Source organism: Strix uralensis, chromosome 3 (genome assembly GCF_047716275.1).
Source record: "Strix uralensis isolate ZFMK-TIS-50842 chromosome 3, bStrUra1, whole genome shotgun sequence".
Classification (NCBI taxonomy): Eukaryota; Metazoa; Chordata; class Aves; order Strigiformes; family Strigidae; genus Strix; species Strix uralensis.
Window position 1 is genome coordinate 11391245 of NC_133974.1, and position 25004 is coordinate 11416248.

Below are 25004 nucleotides of genomic sequence, written 5' to 3' on the forward strand. Positions count from 1 at the left end.
TTTTCCTGCGTCAAGAAGGCGAGTTTTTATAGCAGGATGAAGGAGACACAGTACAGACTTCTGTACATCTCCCATGTTCCCCTTTTCTGTCTATCAGCTACAAATCAGCTTTGGTGCGGAAATTATTTGTTTTGCAGCTGGGTCCAACCCAGCTTGGAGTCAGTGCTGCCAGAGCCAGACTGCTCCTGAAGGCCCCTGCACCCCTCTTGCGGGTCCAAATCCAGGTTTGATCCTTCCCCCAGCCCACTGCACTGCTCAGTGTCAAGAGCTCTGCAACAGCAGCCACGGGGCTTGCTTCACCCTGCCTAACCCGCTGAATTAAGGCATTATCATCTGCGTATGGGACTGACTGACCAGACCCGGTGGTGGGTGCTGGCAGCACCTTCTGAGGGAGCAGCAGGAACGGCGTCCAGCGCCTGTCCCCTCAGCCACAGCCACCAGTTACCTCAGAGAACAGTAGCGCTTGGGGCAGCTCCAAGGTTGGCGTAACTCTGAGGATGTACTGATGTCAGTTATACTAAAAACACTGTGTGCAAACAATCTGGGACGCGGCGGGCGAGCGAGCAAGCAAGCAAGCAAGCAAGCCAGTCTCTCCTCAGGCCGCGATGGTACCTACCGCCCGTCGCCACCTCAGCCGGCGCCTCTGGGGGCGGGAGCGCTGTGCCCGGCGCGAGAGGGCGGGCGGCACCACGTTAATGGCGTCTCTCTCCTCCCGCTCCCGGAAGTATAGGAGCGCGCGCCCTGGGCGCACTTCCGGCGGCGGTTGCCAGGGAGACGCGGCTACCAGGGAGGCCGCGCTGGGCCCGCTGCGAGGAGCGCTGCGGGTCGGCATCCCTTGGATGTAGGGTTTGTTTCCGCGCATCACCTTGCCCACCGCTCGCTCCTCCAGGATGTTCATCTACCTATGCAAGAAGGTGCTCCTGGGGCACGGAGGAAGGTCGGGGCGGCGCGGGGCTGGCAGCCCGCGGGGCAGGCGGAGTTCCCCGCTTTCCCCCCCGCCCCGGGGCTTGGGGGCGCGGAGGCCTCGGGGCGCTGAGGGGATCCTCGGGGCTCCCTCCCGCTGCCTGCGGCCCGGTGTCGCTGGTGGTGCGGCAGTGGGCTTGGTCCCTGCCCAGAGTGCTGCCGTGCTCTGTCCTGCCTGCTCCCTCTCGGCCTGGGTTTGGGGCTTGGGGTTTCTTTGGGCTGCAGCTGTCTCCGAAGCAACTGCTCCCCAGGAGAATGTGGGCGTAGCGCTTCAGCTGGAGACCGGCTCGTCGCAAAGCCCTGTGCGATCCCTCTCACCTGTGTTGTTGCTTATGGCACCTTCTCTGCCCTGTTACTGCACGTGTTAGATTTCCCTTTTCTCAAGTGTTGTTTTGCGCAGTTTCACTAGTGCTTGTAATTCTAGTTGTCTTCTGTCTCTTTTTGCATGTACTGATGTGGTGATAAGACATAAGTTTATCTTGTGTGCTATCATATGGGTGTGTCTTTGAGGTGTTCAAATAGACTTTTAAAATAAAACATGATTCTTACAACTATGTAGAGATACAAAATCTTTCTTTTTCAGATTGCAATTCCTGGTAATGTTCGATTAAGGTGTATTTCCTGGAATAAGGATCAAGGTTTCATAGCCTGTGGTGGAGAGGATGGATTACTGAAAGTTTTAAAATTAGAAACACAGACAGGTAAATGAGGGGGGTTTTTTTAAGAACAAAATCCACCACACTTCAGAGAACATAACTCCTTCCACAAGTTACCTGACAATATTATATATTTTAGATCTGCACATAGATAGTGAAGTATTTGTATAAACATTAAATGTGCTGTCACTTTCTTTTGAATACTTTTCCTCCAGCTTGTCTTACATGGCACACGTTTAATTTGTCTACCTGTTACATCTGCTAAAGTTTTCTTCAGTGCTGCTTTTTCAGGGCATATGTTTTATCTTTGTTCTTTTTGTATAGGCTCCCACTTATTTTGGAACTTACTTTATTTTTTCTTGCTTTTGTTTGAATGATCTCTACCATCTTTGCTATTTTAGGGAGAAAGCTGTGTATTTTTTTTTAAATATATGTGTTCCAAGAAAAGTAAAATCTAATATATATTCAGATTCTTTTAAACCTCTTTCTGAATTAACAAAATGTGATAACCGTTGCTGCTGTTGTGGGTTTTGTTTTGTTGTTTTTTTCCTGAAAAACAGCTAGACTGTAAAGGGTATATGAATTTGGATGTCAGATGTGAATAGCAAACACGTTGAACTGAGGGATGGAAAATTCATCCTGCAGTTACCATTTACATATTTCTAGGGGAATAATTTTATCTATGTAAATAGTGATTAGAGCTGCAGTATTGATAGAGACACAGCAATATGTATGCCATATTAGGTTTATTTTATAGCTATTTTTGTTATTTTTAGATGAAGCAAAAATAAAGGGACTTGCAGCTCCTAGCAATCTTTCTGTGAATCAAACTCTTGAAGGTCATAGTGGTAAGTGTCTTTGGGCGTTTAATGTACTTTTGCTTACAATAAAAAAATAGAAGATTTTGTGAAGTTGATAGAGTAATTTTGCTATAACTTTTTATTATAAGCCTGAAATAAAGATTATCAGTATTCAGCTCAGGTATGTAACAGCTTGGGTATCTATTTTTACCAAGTTATCTGATGAAAGACCTACAGTTGATCTTTCATGATCTGTGAGTGAATTACTGGGTTGAGAACCGAATTGATCTAGACTTAGCTCAGTTCTCCTAGCTGATACTGTATGTGTGATGCAGAATGCATGCTGCACAAATCAAGCTCTGCTCTACCTGTTATGATTTGAAGTCTGCTTATGGATTTTGCAAGGATAAGTCTGTGAACTTTGGCATTACAGCCTAACTTGTGTTTTGTATTACCTCAGGCTTTGCTTTTTTCAAATTATTTGGTCCCCATTCATTATCCTGAGAAGGAAATACTGATTTCTATTTAAGTGGATGATGCTATTGTATGTGTTATATTACAGAGGGACTTTTTTTAAATTTTGCAGTGCTATTGGTATAGTACTTGTTATCTCTGACTTCAGCGTGGTTATTCTGGAAGTGCTACTACTCAGTTGTATGTAACTGGAATATATTTTTAGGTATTTACATAAAAGATCATGATACATTCGCTCCCATACATTTGTGGTGTTGGAATGGGCTGCCCAGGGCAGTGGTGGAGTCCCCATCCCTGGAGGGGTTTAAGAGTCAGGTTGACCCAGCACTGAGGGATCTGGTGGAGTTGAGAACTGTCAGTGTGAGGTTAATGGTTGGACTGGATGATCTTCAAGGTCTTTTCCAATCTAGATGATTGTGTGATTCTGTTCACATACTGCCCTGGTAGATGACAGATAAAGAGTTCTTTGTAGCAGAAGAGAAAGGCTGAACTGATGGGCAGTTAATGCTGGAATTGCTGAGTTAAAGAAACAGGGATGTTCTACTGTGGTTTTATTAAAAAAAGAAAAAAAAAAAAAAAGAACAATTTTCTCTTACACCATATATATAAAGTTTTAAAATATGTATGATAGGCTAAAATCAGAAATGAGACTAAATGTCTTAAGCATTTTTGCTAGCAACACATACGTGGATAAGCCTGTTTGTTTTATAGTGTCTATGAGATTTGCGTATATGTTACGGTAGCTTTACATTTTCTTCTGAAGAAATCAAAGTTAGTTCAGTAAACCTGATCTCTGTCTTAAATATATCTTCACTTTCCCATTATTGACAAACTACAGAATGTGTAAATATGTAGACTGGAGTATAGTATACAGACAAAGTTTAGAAAGGTTAGAAAACAGGCTAGAGAAGGATAGTGTGTGAAAGTAAAAATTGAATGCAGGGAAATTAGATGAGTTAAACTCTTGCATGAGAAATGTTAAATGGTCATCACCTGTGGACAGTGGGATATGAAGAGAATGCTAAAATCCTTATATCATTTGAAGAAATGGTCTTTTTATGAGGATTTGCAGTTGAAACCTGCCAACAGTCAGGTTATTTTAGGGGCCTGGTTAAATATGATCGAAAAAATGAACTGTGAGGAATTGATTTAGTGGATATTTTGAATGGATGTCTTAAATTCTGAAATAGATTACTGTTACCTTCAAAAATTCCCAACATTCAGGATATCTTTGATTGCAACTGCTGATAAAGGTCATGACTGAAATGCTGAAAAATGGGAAGGATACAAGAAATGGATGGCTAGCGGTGAGGGCATGAAAGATTATGATGCTTGAAGTGGCCAAGTTCTTATCCAGTGTTGAACTGATAAGATGCTGCTTAGAAATGGTTTGAAGATGTTTTGAGTCAAGTCAAATATTTGAGTATGATGCCATATGAGACTTGAGGGTCTGAAGGAACTGTGTGTAGAGTGCTCTTTTTGATAATCATGAGGGAGGTTTTGTTTTAAAAGTGCAGCACTACTGAGGATCAAACTATTAAGAGGAAGAAAAAACCCAAAACTTATGACAGTAAAGTTTTGTCAGCTTCCCAGACTAACATGTCAGAGGCGGTCAGGAGCTGCTGATTTGAGTTTTGCGTATTGAAGCAATGGTCTGAGCAGAATTTGGAGAAGGTGTTACTCAAGTGAGTGAATACAGAAACAAAAGGAGCTGTTTATCTGAATTTTGAAAGAGGAAACAAGTAATACAGAAAGAATGCCTAGAACTAAATCAAAGTCAGCAGTGCAAATTTCTGAAAGGTTCCAGGTTGATTGTGCAATTGAAGGAGCTGGGTCTGTTTAGTTTGAGGAAGAGAAGGCTAAGGGGAGACCTCATCACTCTCTACAACTTGTAGAGAGGTTGATGCTGGTCTCTTCTCACAGGTGATTAGTGACAGAACAAGGGGGAACGGCTTTAAACTCCAACAGGGGAAGTTCAGACTGGACATTAGGAAAAAATTTTTCACAGAAAGAGTGGTCAGACAGTGGAATAGGCTGCCCAGGGAGGTGGTGGAGTCACCATGCCTGGATGTGTTTAAGGGTCGTTTGGATGAGATGCTGGAGGATATGGTGTAGGGGAGAACTTGAAGAGTAGGGCTGATGGTTGGACTCGATGATCCCAAGGGTCTTTTCCAATCTGAATGATTCTATGATTCTATGATTAAGTTGGGTGTGTTAGTTTTATTAACCTATTTAAATGCTGTAAATAAAAAATTTGTATCATTTTCTAGGTTCTGTGCAAGTGGTGACATGGAATGAACAGTATCAAAAACTGACTACCAGTGATCAAAATGGACTCATCATTGTGTGGATGCTGTATAAAGGTATTCTACAGGATAAATTTGAGACGGGATAGTATTTCATGATGTGAGAAATCTTTTTTTCTTTTATTTTTTTTCCAGCAATTCTTTTTTGGTCTTTATTTTGCAGATCGGAAAGCTCAAAATAGACTTAAAACAATTTCCAAGTTTTTATTGTAATACTTGTCAACACTTTTAGTAGCGTAGTCACATATAAAAAGGCATTTGTCCTGCAGAGCTACCTTAGGAGAAGATAAAGATTCTTAGCCATATACTTGGTAAACTGCTTTAAATTTCTCATTTTCTTATCCCTGTTACTTTATTCCCTTGGAGGAAAATAGTATATTGAGGAAAAAAGAGCACTGCTTCTTTGTGTAGGTTCTGTTCTGGGTATCATTGTAATTTTTAAATAGTTCTGCAAAGTGCATCAAGCACAGACATACTGGTAGAACTACAAGAACTTAGCAACCTTGCTTAGGACATCAATTCAGTACTTCCATAAAAGCAATCTTTAGAAATGTTTAATTAAGGCAGTGAACTAATATGACTAACCAGTGTATTGCTGTAATTGGCCTTTATTGTTCTTGACCTTTTCACACATACATGTACTTCTTTGGTACACTTAAATACATTTGAAAGCCAGCAAACCTCTCAGTCAAATTAACCACTTTCCAACATGTGTGGGAAAGAAAGAAAATCAAAGGTTTTCTCTTTGTCTTGGGATGTTTGTTTAAAGAAAAGCGGAAACAAATAAAATCTCAGCTCAGCCTCTCATTTCAGGAATAAAGAATATCACTTGATTAGTCTTTCTGCCTGATACGTGGTGGCTATTGTCACATAAATCATCTCTGTTTTGGAAAAGAACCAGTAAATTCCTTAATACATGTTCCTATCAAAGAAAGTTGTTTCCTCAATTTATGTTTCCTAGTGTATTCTTGCCAGTTCTGAAATTACATAAGCACAGATCTCTTCCTGTAGGGCCCCTCTTGGACTTTGGCTTCCCTCTCCGATTCCTCATTTGTCAGGTTCTTCTTGGAAATAAATAGCTCACATCTGAACACTGGGTTTCACAGTAACTATGTCAGTGTAGTCTGGGGGACACTATAGCATAGTCTTGCTAGAGTTTTACTGAAGGGGGAGAACAACTTTGGTTTTAATTATTTTCCAAAATTAACTGCTGCTGTAGCTTTTTGTTGTATATTACATTGCAGAGTCATATGTAACCTACTGTCTCATGGTTACTTATAAACAGACCATTTTCAGATTTCTCCATTTCATTGAACACCTAATTTGCTTGCTTGGTAACTTTTATAAACTTTTTGTCTGTCTGTATTATGTTTTATTTGGGGTTTTTTAACAACTTCAGCAATTCATATCACTAAGAAATGTCATTACCATCCTATTGATGTATCTTTTTAATTGAGAGTAATTTTACTGTTTGAGTTCAGTGATTAAAGTGTATTGTGAATCCACTAGAGGATCATCAGATCAGAAGTGTAACTCAGTTTTTCATTCACTATTAATAGGTGCTTGGTATGAAGAGATGATTAACAATAGAAATAAATCTGTCGTTCGAAGTATGAGCTGGAATGCTGATGGACAAAAGATTTGTATTGTATATGAAGATGGAGCTGTGATTGTTGGATCAGTGGATGGTAAAATTTAAGCTCTACTAATTGTTGTGGTATTACATAGCTTTTAAGTATTATGTACATAGTGGCTGTTTCTCTAGATAAATACAATTAATAGTTACTTTCTAATTGTTGCTTTGACTTTCTTTAGCTGTTTTAGTTTTTACACTGGTAACTTGCATCCTGTTTTTAATTTTGTGGTTTGTTTATTAAGTACAATCAATGTTCTGTTACAGGCAATCGCATCTGGGGAAAAGACTTGAAAGGTACCCACCTCTGCCATGTGGCCTGGTCCTCCGATAGCAAAGTTTTACTCTTTGGAATGGCAAATGGAGAGATTCACATTTATGACAATCAGGGAAATTTTATTGTAAGTTCATGGTGGTATAATAAAGGTATTAACTTCAACAGGCATAAAAACTTCCTTCCCCTTAATTTATTTAATGTTTGTTTGTTTAACTGGTGGAGTTCAGTACTGAGAACTGGACAAAGTTTTTATTCAAGATTATGTAGCTGCAGCTTTTTAATATAAATATTTCTTTCTTGGTAGCTAAATTAATATCACATCAATTAATACCTTTTTGCCTTGCAATAGTTATTAAAAATATAAAAATATGTTTGGTGATACTAAATAATTAAGCCTATGTTAAAAGTACTAGGGTGCTTTTGGAACAAAGCAATAGTTTGTTTTCCTATTGCTCCTGTCATTCTTTATTACATAAGGAATGTTACATGCTTTGGAGAAAACCTCGTAATAAGTGGAAAAATGAAAGGAAGTAACTTTAACAGTGTTGCATTTCTGTATTGCTGCATTGCTGTAAATTACTGAAATCCTTTACATAAGTTGTTGTAGCTCCCCCTTCTATTCTGCCTCCTTTTATCAACAACATGTTTTGTTGTGTGTCCTCTCTCACTCTCTTGCTCCGTGTGTACTGCCCCCCCCCCCCCCTTACCTGGTAGCCTTCCTCAAAGTAGTCCAGGTGCACTCTTAGCTTTCAGAAGAAGCCTTTACCTGTGCTACTAGATGTACAGGGCTAATTATTACAAAAGCAAACTTACCTTAATTGGTATTATAATTTGGACACTTATTTTTTCCAATTATTTATATATGTTATTCAAGAGACTTTTATCAAGAAAATCCTGACAAAAGGTTTCCTTTTAAAAAAAATCTTGTGGCCAGGAATGGTTTGAAATTGTTTTCATTATTTTGCAAAGTTCCAGTGGGGTTCCTTGTGTGTGTGTGTGCATGTGTGTGGTGGTTTGTTTTTTTTGGGGTTTTGTTTTCTTTGTTTTTAAGTTACTTTTCAAGGAATGAAAATGCCAACATTAAAGTACTTCTTTGTAGTTTAAATACATGTTTTCACATGTCTGATCTGGCTTTGAATAAGGAGGTTTTTCAAACTCTTAGAATTTTGAGATGTGAAAATTCTTCTTGAGACAGGAAAAAAATTTTGCATAGACATCTGGTCTTTTGCAGAGTATCAGTAGGGATATAAATTTTTTTTTCTTCTGAACAGCGTATTGTATATGACTAAATGATTAACCATTTTTGTCTAGGTGAAAATGAAACTGAGTTGTTTGGTGAACTTAACTGGAGCATTCAGTATTGCTGGAATACATTGGTATCACGGTACAGAAGGCTACATTGAACCAGATTGTCCTTGTCTTGCTGTCTGTTATGACAATGGAAGATGCCAGATAATGAGAGATGAGAATGACCACAGTAGGTACAAAATGTGGGCTGCTAATTACTGAGCTACTCTTGACCCAAAATGTCTAGTTGTGTTTTTATTCTTAATGTTTATTTCTTAAAAACTAGATCCTGTCTTGATTGACACTGCTATGAATGTAGTGTGCATTCAGTGGAACCACTGTGGAAGCGTTTTGGCAGTGGCAGGCTCCCTAAAAACAACTTCTCAAGATAAAGATGTAAACATTGTGCAGTTCTATACTCCGTTTGGTGAGGTAAAAATATTTAATATATTTACATTTTTTAAAAATCTTAGTATGTTTTGTCCGTGTGGTCATTACTGGTGGAATTTGGATGCCAAAATGCAGGTGTTTTAGTGTGTTTAACGTGCTCTAAGGTATCTAGGATATCCACCTGGATCTGAAAAGATGACACAGGACCAGGTACCCTTTTAGAACAGCAAATTAGTTGGCCAGTGTGAAAATCCAAGTGCATCTTGTAAAACACTAAATGATGGGATATGTGCAGTGTCTACCTTTTGAATACCTAACTTGATACCTGAGTTCAGACTATAGTCAATAAGCAATTTGGAATACTTAGGCAGCAGTTAAGATGCTAATTTGACATCTGTGTATCAAATCTGGATGTACTTGTCTTTCTCCGCTGGCTGTGTAAGACACCTTGATATCTCTCGATTAGGAGTTCAAAATAAGGTAGGGGACGCTCCCCTCTGTTTTTATGGAATCAGTAAAACTGAGAAAACGGCATTTCTTATCAGTAAAAGCGATGGCTCAGAAACCTCAGAAAAGGTAAACTGTTTCTAATCTTCGTTTGTCTGTTGGCAATATTGTTTTGTAAATGGTTTTTGTACTTCCTGTCTTTTTTTATAAGGTGTTAAATGCTCAACAGTTGAGAGACAACTTTCCTATATATTTTTGTTCATGGTGCTACTCTTGCCTTGCAAGGTAATTTCACCTTCCCTCCTAGTCATATATCTAGAAATCAGTAAGTTAGTGTTACATTACCAGAGTGTGAGGAAGTTTGTTCCTCTTACAGAGGAAGAACTGGTCAGCTCTGGGGGTAACCGTGATAAGGATAGAGCTGTGAGCTGTGCAGTGAAAGGGGTTAAGATCCAACATCATCTGTAGGAGTTTCCTTAGTTGGAATTATTAAATGGAACCAAAGGCTTTCACCAATAATATTACATCTCTGGTTGCTAATGTCCTTCGGATTAGGCCTGGCTAAACAGGGACCTTTGGCTGGATCTCAAGAACAAAAGGAGAATCTATGACCTTTGGAAGAGGGGCCAGGTCTCTCATGAAGACTATAAAGATGTAGTGAAGCTATGCAAGGAGAACATTAGGAGAGCCAAAGTGCAGCTAGAGCTCAGCCTGGCTACAGCTGTTAAAGATAATAAAAAATGTTTCTATAAATTCATTAAAAACAAAAGGAGGATTAGGGAAAATCTCCCTCCTTTATTGGATGCAGAGGGAAGCATGGTAACAAAGGATGAGGAAAAGGCTGAGGTGCTCAATGCCTACTTTGCCTTAATCTTTAACAGTGGAACTGGCTGTTCCCTGGACACCCAGCCTCATGAGCTAGGAGATGGGGAGAGGAAGCAGAATGAGGTCAGCACAATTAAAGAGGAAGTGGTCAGAGACCTGCTACACCACTTGGATGCACACAAGTCTGTGGGACCGGATGGGTTACACCCAAGGGTGCTGAAAGAGTTGGCAGATGTGCTCGCCAAGCCACTTTCCATGATTTACCTGAAATCATGGCTAACTGGGGAGGTCCCATTGGACTGGAGGGTGGCAAATGTAACACCCATCTACAAGAGAGGCAGAAAGGAGGATTCAGGAAACTATAGACCTGTCAGTCTGACCTCAGTGCCAGGGAAGGTCATGGAGCAGATTATCTTGCGTGCCATTACAAGTCATATAATGGACATCCAGGGGATCAGGCCTAGTCAGCATGGGTTTATGAAAGGCAGGTCCTGCCTGACAAACCTGATCTCCTTCTATGACAAGATGACCCAGCTGTTGGACAAGGGAAAAGCTGTGGGTATTGTCTACCTGGATTTTTGAAAAGCATTTGACACAGTTCCCCATCGAATTCTCATAGAAAAACTGGCTGCCCATGGCCTGGATGAGCGAATGGTCTGCTGGGTCAAGCACTGGCTGGATGAGAGTGGTGGTCAATGGGGCTAAATCCAGCTGGCGGCCGGTCACAAGTGGTGTTCCTCAGGGCTCGGTGTTGGGACCATTTCTGTTCAACATCTTTGTTGATGATCTTGATAAGGACATAGAGTGTATCATCAGTAAATTTGCAGATGACACCAAGTTAAGCAGGAGTGTCAATCTGCATGAGGACAGGGAGGCACTACAGAGGGACTTGGATAGGTTGGATCGGTGGGCCAACATCAACGGGATGAGCTTCAACAAGGCCAAATGCCAGGTCCTGCACTTGGGCCACAACAACCCCATGCATCGCTACAGGTTTGGGGAGGTGTGGCTGGAGAGCTGTCTGGAAGAAAAGGATCTGGGGGTTCTAACTGACAAACAGCTGAACATGAGCCGGCAGTGTGCCCAGGTGGCCAAGAAAGCCAACGGCATCCTGGCTTGTATTAGAAATAGTGTGACCAGCAGAAGTAGGGAGGTGATAGTCCCCCTGTACTCTGCACTGGTGAGGCCACACCTGGAGTGTTGTGTCCAGTTTTGGGCACCTCAATATGAGAGAGATATTGAGGTGCTGGAGCGAGTGCAGAGGAGGGCAACGAAGCTGGTGAAGGGCCTGGAGAACAAATCCTATAAGGAGAGATTGAAGGAGCTGGGACTGTTTAGTTTGAGGAAGAGAAGGCTGAGGGGAGACCTCATCACTCTCTACACCTACCTGAAAGGACATTGTAGAGAGGTTGGTGCTGGTCTCTTCTCACAGGTGATTAGTGACAGAACAAGGGGGAACGGCTTTAAACTCCAACAGGGGAAGTTCAGACTGGACATTAGGAAAAAATTTTTCACAGAAAGAGTGGTCAGACAGTGGAATAGTCTGCCCAGGGAGGCGGTGGAGTCACCATCCCTGGATGTGTTTAAGGGTCGTTTCGATGAGATGTTGGAGGATATGGTGTAGGGGAGAACTTTGTAGAGTAGGGCTGATGGTTGGACTCGATGATCCCAAGGGTCTTTTCCAATCTGAATGATTCTGTGATTCTGTGATTTAACTGAAACATGTGTTCCAGATTCTGTATCTAGTGTTTAGAAGTAAATTACTTAGATTTTAGAATTGTTTTGTACTAGTTCTGATATTTAGGGACAGACTTAACTTTTTGGAAGATAGTATCTTCTGTGTATAGTATGTGGCCAGTATTTGGACTTGGTATTTGTATTTGGCATGAAATAGGTACTAAACTGTGTAAGTTTATTGACAACAGTTTATTTGGGCACAAAGTTATGCCCTCAAAAGGAAAGTTAGATCTAAGCATAAGTATCAGTGTTCTGCTAAGTAAATTGTATTTTTTTAAAGCCTAAGATTATTAAAAATCTTACAGTAAATGGTAATGTATCCTCTACTACATACTTCTATATTATTTGCAAACAAAAAACTTCTCACAAACAAGTACTCTGTGGGACTAAGGTTATAATTTTTGAAAACATTTTTTTCAATTGTTTCCTTCATTCAACTTCAAATTCCACAGCAAAATAAATATATATCAAAAAGACGGAAAGTGTATATTTTTGCTGGTTCTTAAATTGTAAACAGACATCTGTCTGCCTTAGACTGTTTTTGAAAGGGAATAGAGAAGAAGAAAATGTCCATTGCCTCACTGCACATTGTGTACCTATGCAGCTAATTCATTGTATGCTCTTGACATAGATTAGCTATATGTTTTTATTTGTTTAAACTATCAGCTGCAGTTAAAGGTGCTGTATATCAACTGACTAATACACTTCCAGCATAAATAAACTTCTGAGGCATGTCAGGTATCAGGACTATTGTTATGTTTGCTTTAGTAACAACTGAAATTATAAAGGTAATTCACATTATCAAAGGAAAAAATGTTTATATTGTCATTCTCCATCTATTATTTATTTTTGTAAGTTTGAACTATCAGAGTCCTGTTTTTTCTTTTTCTCTGACAAAAAAAAGAGGCAAAAAAACATTTACAGCAATGCATGTTAAATATCTCCCTCTTTGTTCACATTTGTATTGTAATTTGAGAATCATTATGGGGTACTTTAAAGAAGATCTGCGTTTGGTTTTCATCAACAGTCAAAACTACTGTTTGTGTATTTTAGAGTGCCTATTATAAATTCAGAATCTTTTTCTTTCATTGTTTTAAACAAGCATTTGCGCACACTGAAAGTTCCTGGCAAACAGATATCTGCCTTGTCTTGGGAGGGAAGTGGACTGAAAATAGCACTAGCTGTTGATTCTTACATATATTTTGCAAACATTCGTCCAGATTACAAGGTATGTAGTAACGTCGCACTTAACTATTAATAAGCTTCCTGTTATTTATTCTCTTTCTGAAGGGGTTGAAAAAGTAGCTTTCTCTAATACATAAATCAATACTTACCTTACGATTACTGCTTGATCAACACTACTGACTTGAAGTTTTAGTGGAATGTGTTTGTCTTGGTGATGGAATGACTTAGCTGTTGCTTTTATAATGAATGTGTGATGTTATTTGCATAATAAGGAAATGTATGCTTTGTTAATACTAACAGAATTGGGCATGATTGTAAATTTGATAGTAATTGAGGCTGTCATGTAGGTAAGGCTCCAGTGCTTTCATTGCTGTTTTCTTGAACTGAGTGAGCTAAGTGATACAATGGGAATTATTTGATCTTTATTTTTACTATGTCATTTTTTTGGGTGGTGAATTACTAGTTTGAACCTGGAGAGTTGTGTAGAAACCTGAACAGTAGAAATACGTGCAACCTGATAGGCTTACTTCCTACCTATATTTCAGTTCCCAATATACCTCTTAGAAGTGTGTATTCAGCTAATTCTAATTAAAGTTTTTTATCTTGTCTACCATATGGGGTTTCTTTTTTTGTAAAGAGTTAGGACTATTTCACGTAAATTTACAGTTTAACAAAAAATACCAATTACTGTCCAGTATACAGTATTGTATACTTTCTTTTTCCAGCACAGGATATGTTCTTTAATCATCAGTGTGTAACCACTGTGATTAAAGAGTGTAATGTGAGGAACATACTGCAGCTATATTGAAATGTATTGTTCCACTCTGTTGTGAAAAATCATTGGTCAGGGAGTTATAAACACAAATCTGCTAGGAAGCAATCTCAAATCGTTTGTTGTAAATCTGCTGGCAAAGACTTTGGAAATTTGAGCTGGAAATTAGTCTTGCAGGAAATGCTACCTAATGTTTATTCTGGGAAATGTGTAACAGCTGGAACACAGGCCTGTTGCTTTTTCTTGAACTCATCAGTATCTGTGAGACCATGTGTATTTCAAGATCTGGCACAGTTTGCAAATGAATATATTTTGAAACCTTACTTTTAGAAACTGCATGTGTAAGCTATCTTTTTTTGGTGTTTTTTTTTTTCTTTTGCATATTTAAAGTGGAAAAAGATATGCTCAAATTAACTTATTTCTGGAGCAAACAAACTCTTAACCTGTTGGTAGTATACTTGGTTTCAATGTTAAATATTTTTATGGTGAGTGATATGTGTTGTCCTTCAATAAATAATGCACATTACTACTGCTGTGTTCTTTCTGATCATATCAGTAACTCCCTTTTAGGAACTAGATATTCTAAAAGGTAACACTCATTAAATGGTAGTGATTCAAAACTTAATTTAGGCTGGACTGGAATTAATGACCTGGAGATGAAGTGTTAGTATCATATTACCTATCTACTAAATAATCTGTTTTCCTGTAGTTTTCAAGTATTACCATAATAAGAGAAAGGGGGTTCTAAATTAATATGACAGTAAAAACTATGAATTGAGCTGATCTTTTTTTAAACTATTCATGGTTTACATGGTATATTTTTGGAGTTGTAATACTAATTTAGAGCCTATAGCTCTAGTTTCTTCTGGTATGTATTACCTTGTTCAAATCTATGTTGGATTTCACTTTCTATCCTCCTCATCCAGCATTCTGGGATCCTTTGCCGCTTCTTGAAATCAGTTTAGATTTGAGAAACATGGGTTACAGTTTACAGACTTGTTACCTCATAACTTACTTCTTTCGTATAAATTTTGAATATTCAGAATAGGTTCCAGATTGCATCGCTGGAAAGATTCTGTGGGTAGTGCTCTTGGTTGTCAAAACCAACCTTTATTCCAGTGCTTTTATTTTTCTTCCTGAATCCAAAATGAGCAGGATTTTTGTGAAAATCCAAGTAGATTATATCAGTTGGGTCATCTTCATTCACGTGCCTGTTGCCTCTCTGAAAAAAATAAATAATAAATGAGGTACCGCTTCCGGGGCTAAAAACATGATGATTGTCCTGTGTGTTGTATTTATCCATGTCCATCTGATTTTTTTTTTTTTTGTTACATCTCTACCTTGTGTGAAAGGTGGATTTACTGATTTGTGATTCCCAGAATCATAATGCTTTTTTACATCTACCCACTCCTGTTCCTCTGGCTGTACTCCACAGCATTGTGTTTGAATTCCCATAGAACTCTACTTGAGTGAAAACCTTTGGATTCTGACGGTTTGCTACCATTCAGTTTACAGATCTATTCTAAAAGTTCTTTTGCTGATACTTTAGTTTATTGTCTTGGTTTCATTTCCTGTAAAGTGTGGGAACCCTTCTGTCCAGCTCTCTTAAGAAGCTTTCTCCTCTCTCTAGTAAATGCTGATGCAGAGAATTCTGTTAGTTTTTCTACAATTGCATCATCATCCTTAAGTGGTTTGCTGTATATCTTATTTGTCAGCTTCACCTCCTTTCTGAGATATTTTCTGACTCTGCTGTGTTAGAAAGGGTTTTCATTATTAATTTCTAATTAAATCAGTTGAACACAATAAAATACATCTTCATGGTTTTTAGTGTTTGGATACTCAAATTCTTCTTTTGCTTTTTTGCCCTTTCTCCTACTTATTACATTAATAATTATATTCTTCTGGGGAGAAGGGAGGTGTTTTCTCATGTTACTGTGGATGATATAGGTGATATGAATTATTATAGTGCTCTAATATAATTGCTTATTTTTGTCTGCTTCAGGAATTGCACTGTTTGAAGTGTTTTATTTCCCTTGGGAAATGAACTTTGGGTTTCCAAAGCAATAGTCATAGACCAAGCATTTTCATGGTCTAAAGCATTATTGCAGGGGGTATTTTTGTGTACCCAATGACCAAGGAAGAAGCGAGGAGGAGTGAGATCTTGTCAGATTTTGAGATTGATCCTCCAGTTCTGATTGCAATAGGTTATTCTGTGTGATGGGAAGGCTTCTTTTGCCAGTTTAATATTATGCAAATAACTTATTACTGGAGCTGTGTTCACATACTTTTGACAGATCAGTTCATCACTTGCAGGTAAAGAAAATATTGAATACTGATTGTGCATATGAAATAAACACTTTCTTTAATAGCTGTGAACAATTTATTATTGAATTCTTATAATTTCTGATAGGTTTTATCAAAATTGTCTCTCTTGGCAGTGGGGTTACTGCTCCAATACGGTTGTTTATGCGTATACCCGACCTGATCGTCCAGAATACTGTGTAGTCTTTTGGGACACAAAAAACAATGAGAAGTATGTGAAATATGTGAAGAGTTTGATTTCTATAACAACTTATGGAGACTTCTGTGTTTTAGCAACTAAAGCAGATGAAAATCAACCTCAGGTAAAGCCTTTCTTTTAATTTTCACTTGAATCGCCCTGTTCCACATATCAGTGCTTTACAGCCAGAATAAGATGAAATGTAACATTCTGAATCTGCCTCAGAGTGTGTCATTCAGCTGTCATTTGACAGAATGGCACTTGAATGGGCTCAGTGTTTAAAAACAAAGAACCCCAACAAACAACAAAGTAACAGCAAAAATGTGCAGAAGCGATTAACTGTTTGAGGAGGGGATCAAGTGCACCCTCAGTAAGTTTGCAGATGGCACCAAGTTGGGTGGGAGTGTTGATCTGCTCAAGGGTAGGGAGGCTCTGCAGAGAGACCTGGACAGGCTGGAGCGATGGGCTCAGGCCAACTGTAGGAGCTTCAATAAGGCCAAATGCCGGGTGCTGCACTTGGGCCACAACAACCCCCAGCAGCGCTACAGGCTTGGGGAGGAGTGGCTGGAGAGCTGTCAGTCAGAGAGGGACCTGGGGGTGTTGATTGACAGCCAGCTGAACATGAGCCCGCAGTGTGCCCAGGTGGCCAAGAAGGCCAATGGCATCCTGGCTTGTATCAGAAATAGCGTGGCCAGCAGGGACAGGGAAGGGATCTTACCCCTGTACTCGGTACTGGTGAGGCCGCACCTCGATTACTGTGTTCAGTTTTGGGCCCCTCACTACAAAAAGGACATTGAATGACTCGAGCGTGTCCAAAGAAGGGCAACGAAGCTGGTGCAGGGTCTGGAGCACATGTCGTACGAGGAGCGGCTGAGGGAACTGGGGTTGTTTAGTCTGGAGAAGAGGAGACTGAGGGGAGACCTCATCGCCCTCTACAACTACCTGAAGGGAGGTTGCAGAGAGCTGGGGATGAGTCTCTTTAACCAAGTAATGAGTGATAGGACAAGAGGGAATGGCCTCAAGTTGTGCTGGAGAAGGTTTAGACTAGATATTAGGAAGCATTTCTTTCCAGAACAGGTTGTTGGGCATTGGAATGGGCTGCCCAGGGAGGTGGTGGAGTCCCCATCCCTGGAGGTGTTTAAGAGTAGGGTCGACATAGCACTTAGGGATCTGGTGTAGTTGGAAACTGTCAGTGCTAGGTTAACGGTTGGACTAGATGATCTTCAGGGTCCTTTCCAACCTAGATGATTCTGTGATTCTGTAACTGCCTCTGTATTTTAAGTCCTTGTAGCCATTAGTAACTTAATGAAAACTGCACCCTTCCACATTAATGTTTCTTTAGAAGGATTTAGAACATTTATTTAAAGACAAGCTGAAAGCAGGAGAGTATCAGAGTGGTAATGAATATTTAATCAGTCAGAAGTGGAAAAAAGGGAGAATTTTTTAGGTGATACACATCACATTAATGCAAACTGCTCCGTTTATTTTAAATGTAGTGACAAATGGTATGATAAATGTATCCTTTGGTTAATATATGTTTGGTTAGCGTGATGCTAACTGTTACATGATTTTTCTTACTGCGTTCATTTCTGAAATATTTTCTATATCACTTGTATATTGCTTACAAAGGAGGAGCATGAGACGGAGTCAATTGGTGCAACGGTAAAAAAAAAAGCTTTAGTGCTGCTTTGCTTGATTGTGCAATAAATGATATACTGTCATATGGATTGAAAATATGGTATACAAGGCCAAAACCATTTGGTGAAATTGAGTGCAATAAAACGAGATTTTTCAGGGTGGTATTAAAATAGGAAACAAACAGTGAAGGGACTTAATGTAACTTTCTTGAGTAAAAATAAGAGATTTAATTTTAGCATCTGTAAATTACAGATAATAAGCATCTTTCAATTCTTTCAAAAGGGCTCCAGTGTAATTATTAATACTGTGGGGGGCCAGCTTTTAGGAAATGAAATGAACAAGCTTATCTTTTGGATAGCAGTTCATTAGAGTTGCTTTCTGAAAAAGAGATTTTTTTTTGCAATAGATTTCAGTCATTAGAATTGTGATTTCAAGATGGAAAAATATATAGCAATAGCTGATGGAGCAAAAAAGACTAATTTCCGCAGGAACTGTTTAAAGGTATTGCAAGTGGATGTGAATGTCAGTAAGTTATGAAGAACTTAATGTTGATACCCATAGCAAGGCTTGAGCTTTCTGCTTTGATCAAATCAGACAATGCAAACTCCCTGTTCCTGGCACCACGTGCGTAGATCACACAGCCTCTGTCTTGGATACTGTTACTCCATCACCCCTCAGCAGTTTCTGATCTACTGACTTACAAGTCTCAGAAATAAGTAGAAAGGGCATAAGAGAGAGATTAATTAAAGAGTGAATGTTACGATAATTTGCCAGAGAAGAATGAATATAAACATAATGGAAACAATAAATAGTTTGAGAAACCAGGTGTGGTTTCCTACAGAGGTGGAGGCTCAACGTATTTTTTGGAAAAGAGAAATTTGAGAATGCAGCTGGAAAGTTTTAACTCATGAACAAAGAAATAAAATACTATTTTGGAGTGGTGTTTATTGGTGGCAGAACCAGAAAAATAAATTTAATGAAAATAAATCTTTGTACAGATCTTTTTCTTTGAAAGGATGAAGTTCATACTGTTACTGAAAACCTAAGTTCTGCCATTCTCAGGCGATTAATAAGCTATCAGTCAGTTTAAAGGGGTAGGCTGTTGCTGTAGTCTGCTACCACAACTACATGAGTTGTTCAGGAGGTGAAAGAGCTATGAAGAACTAGTTATCTTCCATTTCCTGGAGAGTCAAGATAACGGTTCTTAGGTGATTCAAGTTTTGGCAGTCCTGTGTTACTTTTACTGTAAAGTCTTCAGACTTTAAAAAAAAAAAAAAAAATTGCTACTTAATTTCCACACTTATTATTGAAAACATTCTTATTTCCCTGTGCAATCATCATAAAGCTATTTAATCCTTGATTTAGGCCTGGAAAAATAAATAGTTCAGCGACAACAATGAAGCATTGATGTCTAGGTCAATTTTTATTTATTTGCATCTTCTTGAATTTAACAGACCAATCTGAGGTATCTGTGCTATGAAAGCCTTCCTAAGCAGGACTACAATAAGAGCAAAACTAACAAAACTCACCAGTTTTGTAGTATCTGCGATACTGCAGGGCAGTATCACAATTCTTTTTCTTATTCATAATTCTTCACACATTGTAGCCCTCTTGGAGGTTCAACGAGATCGAGGTCTGCAAAGGATAGAACAAGGGTCCTAACTTCTGGGAGCTAGTGAGGGGGTCTGATGCAGTTTATGAGATCACCTTTTGCATGAACAGCTAGGTGAGAGTTGAGTCACAGAGAAATTACTGGTGTATCGTGCTAGTAAATAATCACAGTACAGTATGTGCTTCACGGAGCAGGGGGTGAGACACTGGCTGTCTTGCCTGCCTGCTATCTGTGGACCCTGATGGTGGTACATCCTATGTATTGTGTTTTGTCTGGTAGATTTGCTCCTTTGCTTAAAACAGCTGGTCATTTTCCCGTTCTGTGTTTGTCTTCGTTTATAGTGCTAATTGGCAAATACCTCATTACTCTCATGCTTATGCTGCTTTATATTTATTGCAGTCATGGTCTCTCTGTTTGCTGTTGCTGATCAGCATTAGATTGTGTGAAATGTGGGTTATGAGAGAGACCTTCACAGAAAACCTTGTACAGCTTACTGATATAAAAAAAATGTGGTTGTAATGAGACTTGCTTTTATTTCCATACAGTATGTGCTGGTTCTCTGCAATTCTATCGGCACTCCCTTGGACCCAAAATATATTGATATTGGTAAGCAACTTGCAATAGTCTTATTCCGTTGTTTGTTTGTTTTTTTTTTTTTTTGTTTTTTTTTTTCCCCCCAGTCTTTATAACAAATTTATTATGCAAGCTTGTTGTTCAATGAAACAATCGCTGTGTGGTAACACCCCTTGCATTCAAATGTTGTGACCTCCCATTCTATATGTGATTGTAACTATTACTTTATATTGGCTTCTCACTTCTACTTGGACTCCCCCTAAATGTAATAAACATGTAATCAAGGGTTCCCATGTTGTGAACTGTAATTTGTATTGGAAATGACCTATTAATTTGTTAATAAAAATTGTGACTTATAAAACCAGTCCTATTCCTTGTAAAAATTGGCTAAATTCAAACCGATTCTTCCAGTTAATACAAAGTATTTACAACAGAATTTAAAAAAAATAGTTATTTTTTCTATGGATGTTCTTGGTGATTCAGCTTTTCTTGAGCAATTAAAATAGTTTGATCTGGACTTTCATTTAAAAATAACATGTTGCTGCTTCCCAAATATCTTAAAGATCAATTTCTCATATTTCAGTGTTGGTAATATATTTTCCTTATCTTCCTCACAATTGTTTTATCTGAATAGTTTTAGATTATAAAATAAAACTAAAATAAAAAAAATAATCAGTGGATTGTAACAGAAGTACGAAAGTACCCCCAAATCCTGAATAGATCTGAATCCCAGGCTTTTCCTACTGCTTGTTTGCTGCTTTCAGGCAGTTTTGCAAGAGAATAAAGATCATTGATTTTTCCCTTCAAACAGATGAGGGAAGTGCAGACAAATTGACAGATCAGCTTTTTGATTGATTAATTGACTTTTGTTATGTCTTGTGCTTTATTTTTGTTTTGTTATCCCAGTAGATCTGAATTTGGATTCAGGATAGACACTGTGAACCTGATCTGCAGTTTTCTTTTTGAAGCTTGATTCTTTGATTTACTCTTCTGTTTTGTTGAAAGGCTAAATCATTTGTGATGAAGTTTTAGCAAAAGTATTTATTTGCTTTTGAATGAGAGAGTATAGTTAAGTGAAAAGTAAATAGTTATTTTTAGAACCTTAGCTAAAATGATGGTTAAGTAGAAGGTGTATTTGGCAGTAGATATCTCATGTGATTCCACTGTGTTAGAAAGGTAGGATATGCTATACCACTGTTGTGCTCAGTGGTATAGCACTTTCTGAGCACAGTAAAATACTTAAGAAAAAAAAAAATTCTGTACATGGTTATGCATGGTTATATCATGTGCATGATATGCAGGGGAGCATAGCCATATTGGAACAGGTTGTGGATAAAACCAGATTGCTTTTTGTAAACCTGGAAGAATTCCTCCCCTCTTACCTTACTAATGTAAAGGTGTCCACTTAATATGTGTATATAGCTTTGGAACATACGTGCTCTGATTCTGCAGAAATTACATTTAATTTTTGAACAAACCAAAATCTTTTCCCTACTTGTGCCAAAAAGAGATATAGCTATTATGACAAGAAACCTCATGAACTTTTGTTGATGTAAATTGCCTCTAGAACCAGTGTTTCATCCTCTCTACAAAAAGTAACTTTTCTGTCTAAATTAAGCTCATGAGAGAAGTTAGTTCCAAGCCACAGTGCTAATACTTGGTGTTACTAATAAACAAACAGCCATTCTGTCTTACAAAATAGATGGGAAAAGTGTCTAGCAAAGTTCTGGTAAGACAGAAATGATGAGGAAAGTAAGATGAAGAATTCTAAGACAAGGAAGTAACAACAATTCACAGAAGAATATAGGTAGGAAAAAAAAATTAACCAAAGAACAGAAATAGTTGAGATCATAAAGATGACTATTTGCTTAAATTGGTGCTACTAAACAGTTTTATTTTTAACTAAGTTTGTAAGTGTCATTTTCTAACATTGTTCAGTTTTTTAGTGACAGCAGGAAGAAATCAGCTGAGAGTCAAAAATATATATAATGAAATTCATGCCCTATACTGTAGATCATAATTAAAATGAAGGGTATCCTGCTCTGATGAATGAGTTTGACTCCTTTGTCCTATAGAATGTAGATGAAATATTGTGGTACTTTTTAGTCTCATAATTTCTGTTTATGTCAATTTGATGCCCTCTTGCCACCTTTTACAATAGGGGTGGCACATCAGAATCTTCAGGACTAAAGTGCCCAGGAAATTTAATACCAAAAATTTTACAATGGATGCGGGGGGAAACAAACAAACAAACAAAAAACCCCAACAAAACCCCCAGCAACAAAAACTGAGCACTGAAGTAAGATGACATGGTGGGTGGTAGTGCTGTAGGTGGTTGTCTGTTGTGTGTGCCCTGTCCTGTCCCTCCTGCTGATCAGATGTCTGCACTGTATGTGCCTACTAGTCTCCTGGACTTACTTGACAGGTGGGATTCAGGTGGTGGGAGGAGGATTCCGGGACTTACAGGGAGTAGTTAATTTCATTTCTGCAGTTGAGATCTAAAATATGTTCAGTGAATCATTCCTGAAAGGGGTCTTTTTGCTTTCCATTGGGTACAGAGAAGCCCAGGGCAACCAGCTCATCTCTGTCAGAGATATCTAAAAATAGGTGAGACAAATCCCACTCAAACAGTCAAAATTAGCTTTGCATGTACACCTCTAACTCTGCATTATTTAAACTCTTTTCTTTGCATTTTTCTAGTGTTCTGTTTATGTGAGTTTTCTAAATCTATCTGTGATAATTTTATTTATTTACATTATAAACAAAGGTGTAAGTTTCTTTATGATTACCCCATTATGACACATCTTCAGCTGTCTGTATGCAAGAAAAGAATCTTCTCTGGTAGCTGAAAACAGTTAAAGAGAAATGCTATTTAACTGAAAAATGCTGCTGCTGTTCCAGCTATACTTGAACTGTGCTGAAGAGATTAAACAATCTGGAAAAAGCTTCTCTTCCTTTAGCTTAACTAAGCTTCCTGCGGTCTGCTTGTGTTCCCTCCAGCGTCAGAGGGTCAGTTTAGTGCATAGATTTACAATGCTCTTCCCTAGTGTGAGCTGACTTGTGAAAAAGCTACGCCTTACAGCCTTCAACCTCATAAATGTGCAAATAGTTGAGGTTAGGAATATTTGCATTTTTGAGTCCTGAAAAATTTCTGTAGTCTCAGTAGTTCAAACATAACAAACAAGCCTTTCACTGCTGTACAGTAAACGCAGCCAAAGATTCAACATTTTTTTTTTTTTAATATATGCATCCTGTAAGACTCCTTTAAAGTTATCCCACCAAATTTACAGTAGGGATTGAAGGTGAAAGTGAAAAGAAAACACCTATAAATGCAATGCTTTTGGAACACATTGCGCTGGTTTTATCATAGTCGCTTTTCTTTTTTGTAACCTTTAAGGATACAACTTTATAGAAAAACTTGAAATACTTATAAGGTCAGTTTGTGCAAGGTGTAGACACTAAGGTCTTTAATATAGAGTATGTCATGCTGTTTATCACAGCTGGAGCTTGTTGGCAGTAGAAAGTATAATTGTTCCAGTTTGACAGGGTGCTGAACTTAAGCAGCTGGCCGGCCTTGCTGAGGTCGATAGAGAAGACCTTGTAAAACCTTAACGGCAGAAGACCTTTCTGTAAATGCTTTTAAGAATCCACTTGGTGCATCATTTCAAACAAAATCATTATCCCTTTGTCAGGTTCATAAATGAAAAAAATAAGCTTTAAATCAATTATCAGGTGAGAGTAATTAATAGTTTAAGATATAAGCAGTACAAAGGTAAAATTAACATATATCTTACTCAAGATAATTGGAGGGGTGTCTTTGACTTATGAAAAATGTATTATCTGTCTGTGAAAGTCTGTCAAAACAGTTTTTCAGGTTACTCTCGTTTAGTAAAGCAATACATTGTTGCATTGAGTTCTGTCTAGAAAATAATTTGCTTAGGTAATTTTTGTTTTGAACTCTTGTTCTTGTTTCAGACTTCTAAGTGCCATCTTTCAGAATGGTTTGACAACATTTAGGTTGTTACTTTATTTGATTTTCATAAATGCTTACGAAAAATGCCTTCTCATATAGTAGGATGTTCCTTAACAGACCACTCGCTATCTGTGTGCTCCTGCCTATTCTTAAGTGGATGCTCTTGACTGCCATGTGTCTCAACTTTTTTTTTTTTTTTTTTTGACTGGTTGTAATTACTGCAAATTGAACACACAGTATCTTTTGGTTTTTATCAGACTGCCCCTTGGCAATTGCAATCACCTGGTGCTCTACTGAGCACAAAGATTTTACTTGTCCTTGAGACTTTGGTGCCCTGCAGGTCTTTTAGGCTTTGAGCTGATAATGGAGAAAAAAGATTGCTAATCTAGGTATGCTAAGTAGCTGACAAAGCATTTGAATAATACATCTGAGAACGTGTGTTAAGGCACAATTTGTACAAATTGTCAATTTATAATACTTTATAAAATTGTTTGAACAATATTAATGTCCTAGTGACAAAGTAAATGTGACAGTGTGCCATGTTTGATTCACCCCCAGGAGATGCAAATCTTACGCTGTTGGGCTCTGAGTCAATAGTTCAAGAAGGGCTCAAAAAAAAAAAGTCCTTATTCCCTTTGTTCTGTTGAATTTTTAATTATGTCATTAGCTTTCTAATGCTTGCCTCTGCTAACAGTGGCAAAAATGGATTAATCCACCATTATCTGGTGAAAGGCTATCACTTCAACTTTCTTTAGACATTGATGGATGGTTACACCTTAAAGCTCTTCCTCATGTTGCTCTTTATTTTGTCCAAGAGCATTTTTCTTCCTGTGCTTCCTGTGCCTTGTTTTTAGGGTCCTTCACAATAGCTAGTGTTTGCTAGCCCATAACTTGGTCTTTCCTCCATTGTCAAGCATTATTATGTTCCATCCTACTAAGGTACAAAAATTAACCAA

The 25004-nt window shown here is 38.4% G+C and overlaps 1 protein-coding gene across 2 annotated transcripts in view; it reads left to right on the forward strand.

The window, feature by feature from the left end:
- Nucleotides 1-770: 770 nt before the first annotated feature.
- WDR35 (WD repeat domain 35) overlaps nucleotides 771-25004 on the forward strand; it is a 48333-nt gene continuing 24099 nt past the window's right edge. Inside the window, exons 1-12 of one of the 2 annotated variants that reach the window (XM_074861511.1) lie at nucleotides 771-914; nucleotides 1547-1664; nucleotides 2396-2467; nucleotides 5164-5256; nucleotides 6759-6887; nucleotides 7100-7233; nucleotides 8421-8586; nucleotides 8683-8828; nucleotides 12898-13023; nucleotides 16191-16376; nucleotides 17882-17914; nucleotides 20048-20108. In XM_074861511.1, coding sequence (XP_074717612.1) covers nucleotides 891-914; nucleotides 1547-1664; nucleotides 2396-2467; nucleotides 5164-5256; nucleotides 6759-6887; nucleotides 7100-7233; nucleotides 8421-8586; nucleotides 8683-8828; nucleotides 12898-13023; nucleotides 16191-16376; nucleotides 17882-17914; nucleotides 20048-20108 — 1288 coding nt within the window. In that variant the 5' untranslated portion in view covers nucleotides 771-890. The remainder of the gene's footprint in view (nucleotides 915-1546; nucleotides 1665-2395; nucleotides 2468-5163; nucleotides 5257-6758; nucleotides 6888-7099; nucleotides 7234-8420; nucleotides 8587-8682; nucleotides 8829-12897; nucleotides 13024-16190; nucleotides 16377-17881; nucleotides 17915-20047; nucleotides 20109-25004) is intronic. The other variant, XM_074861512.1, reaches the window with a different exon arrangement.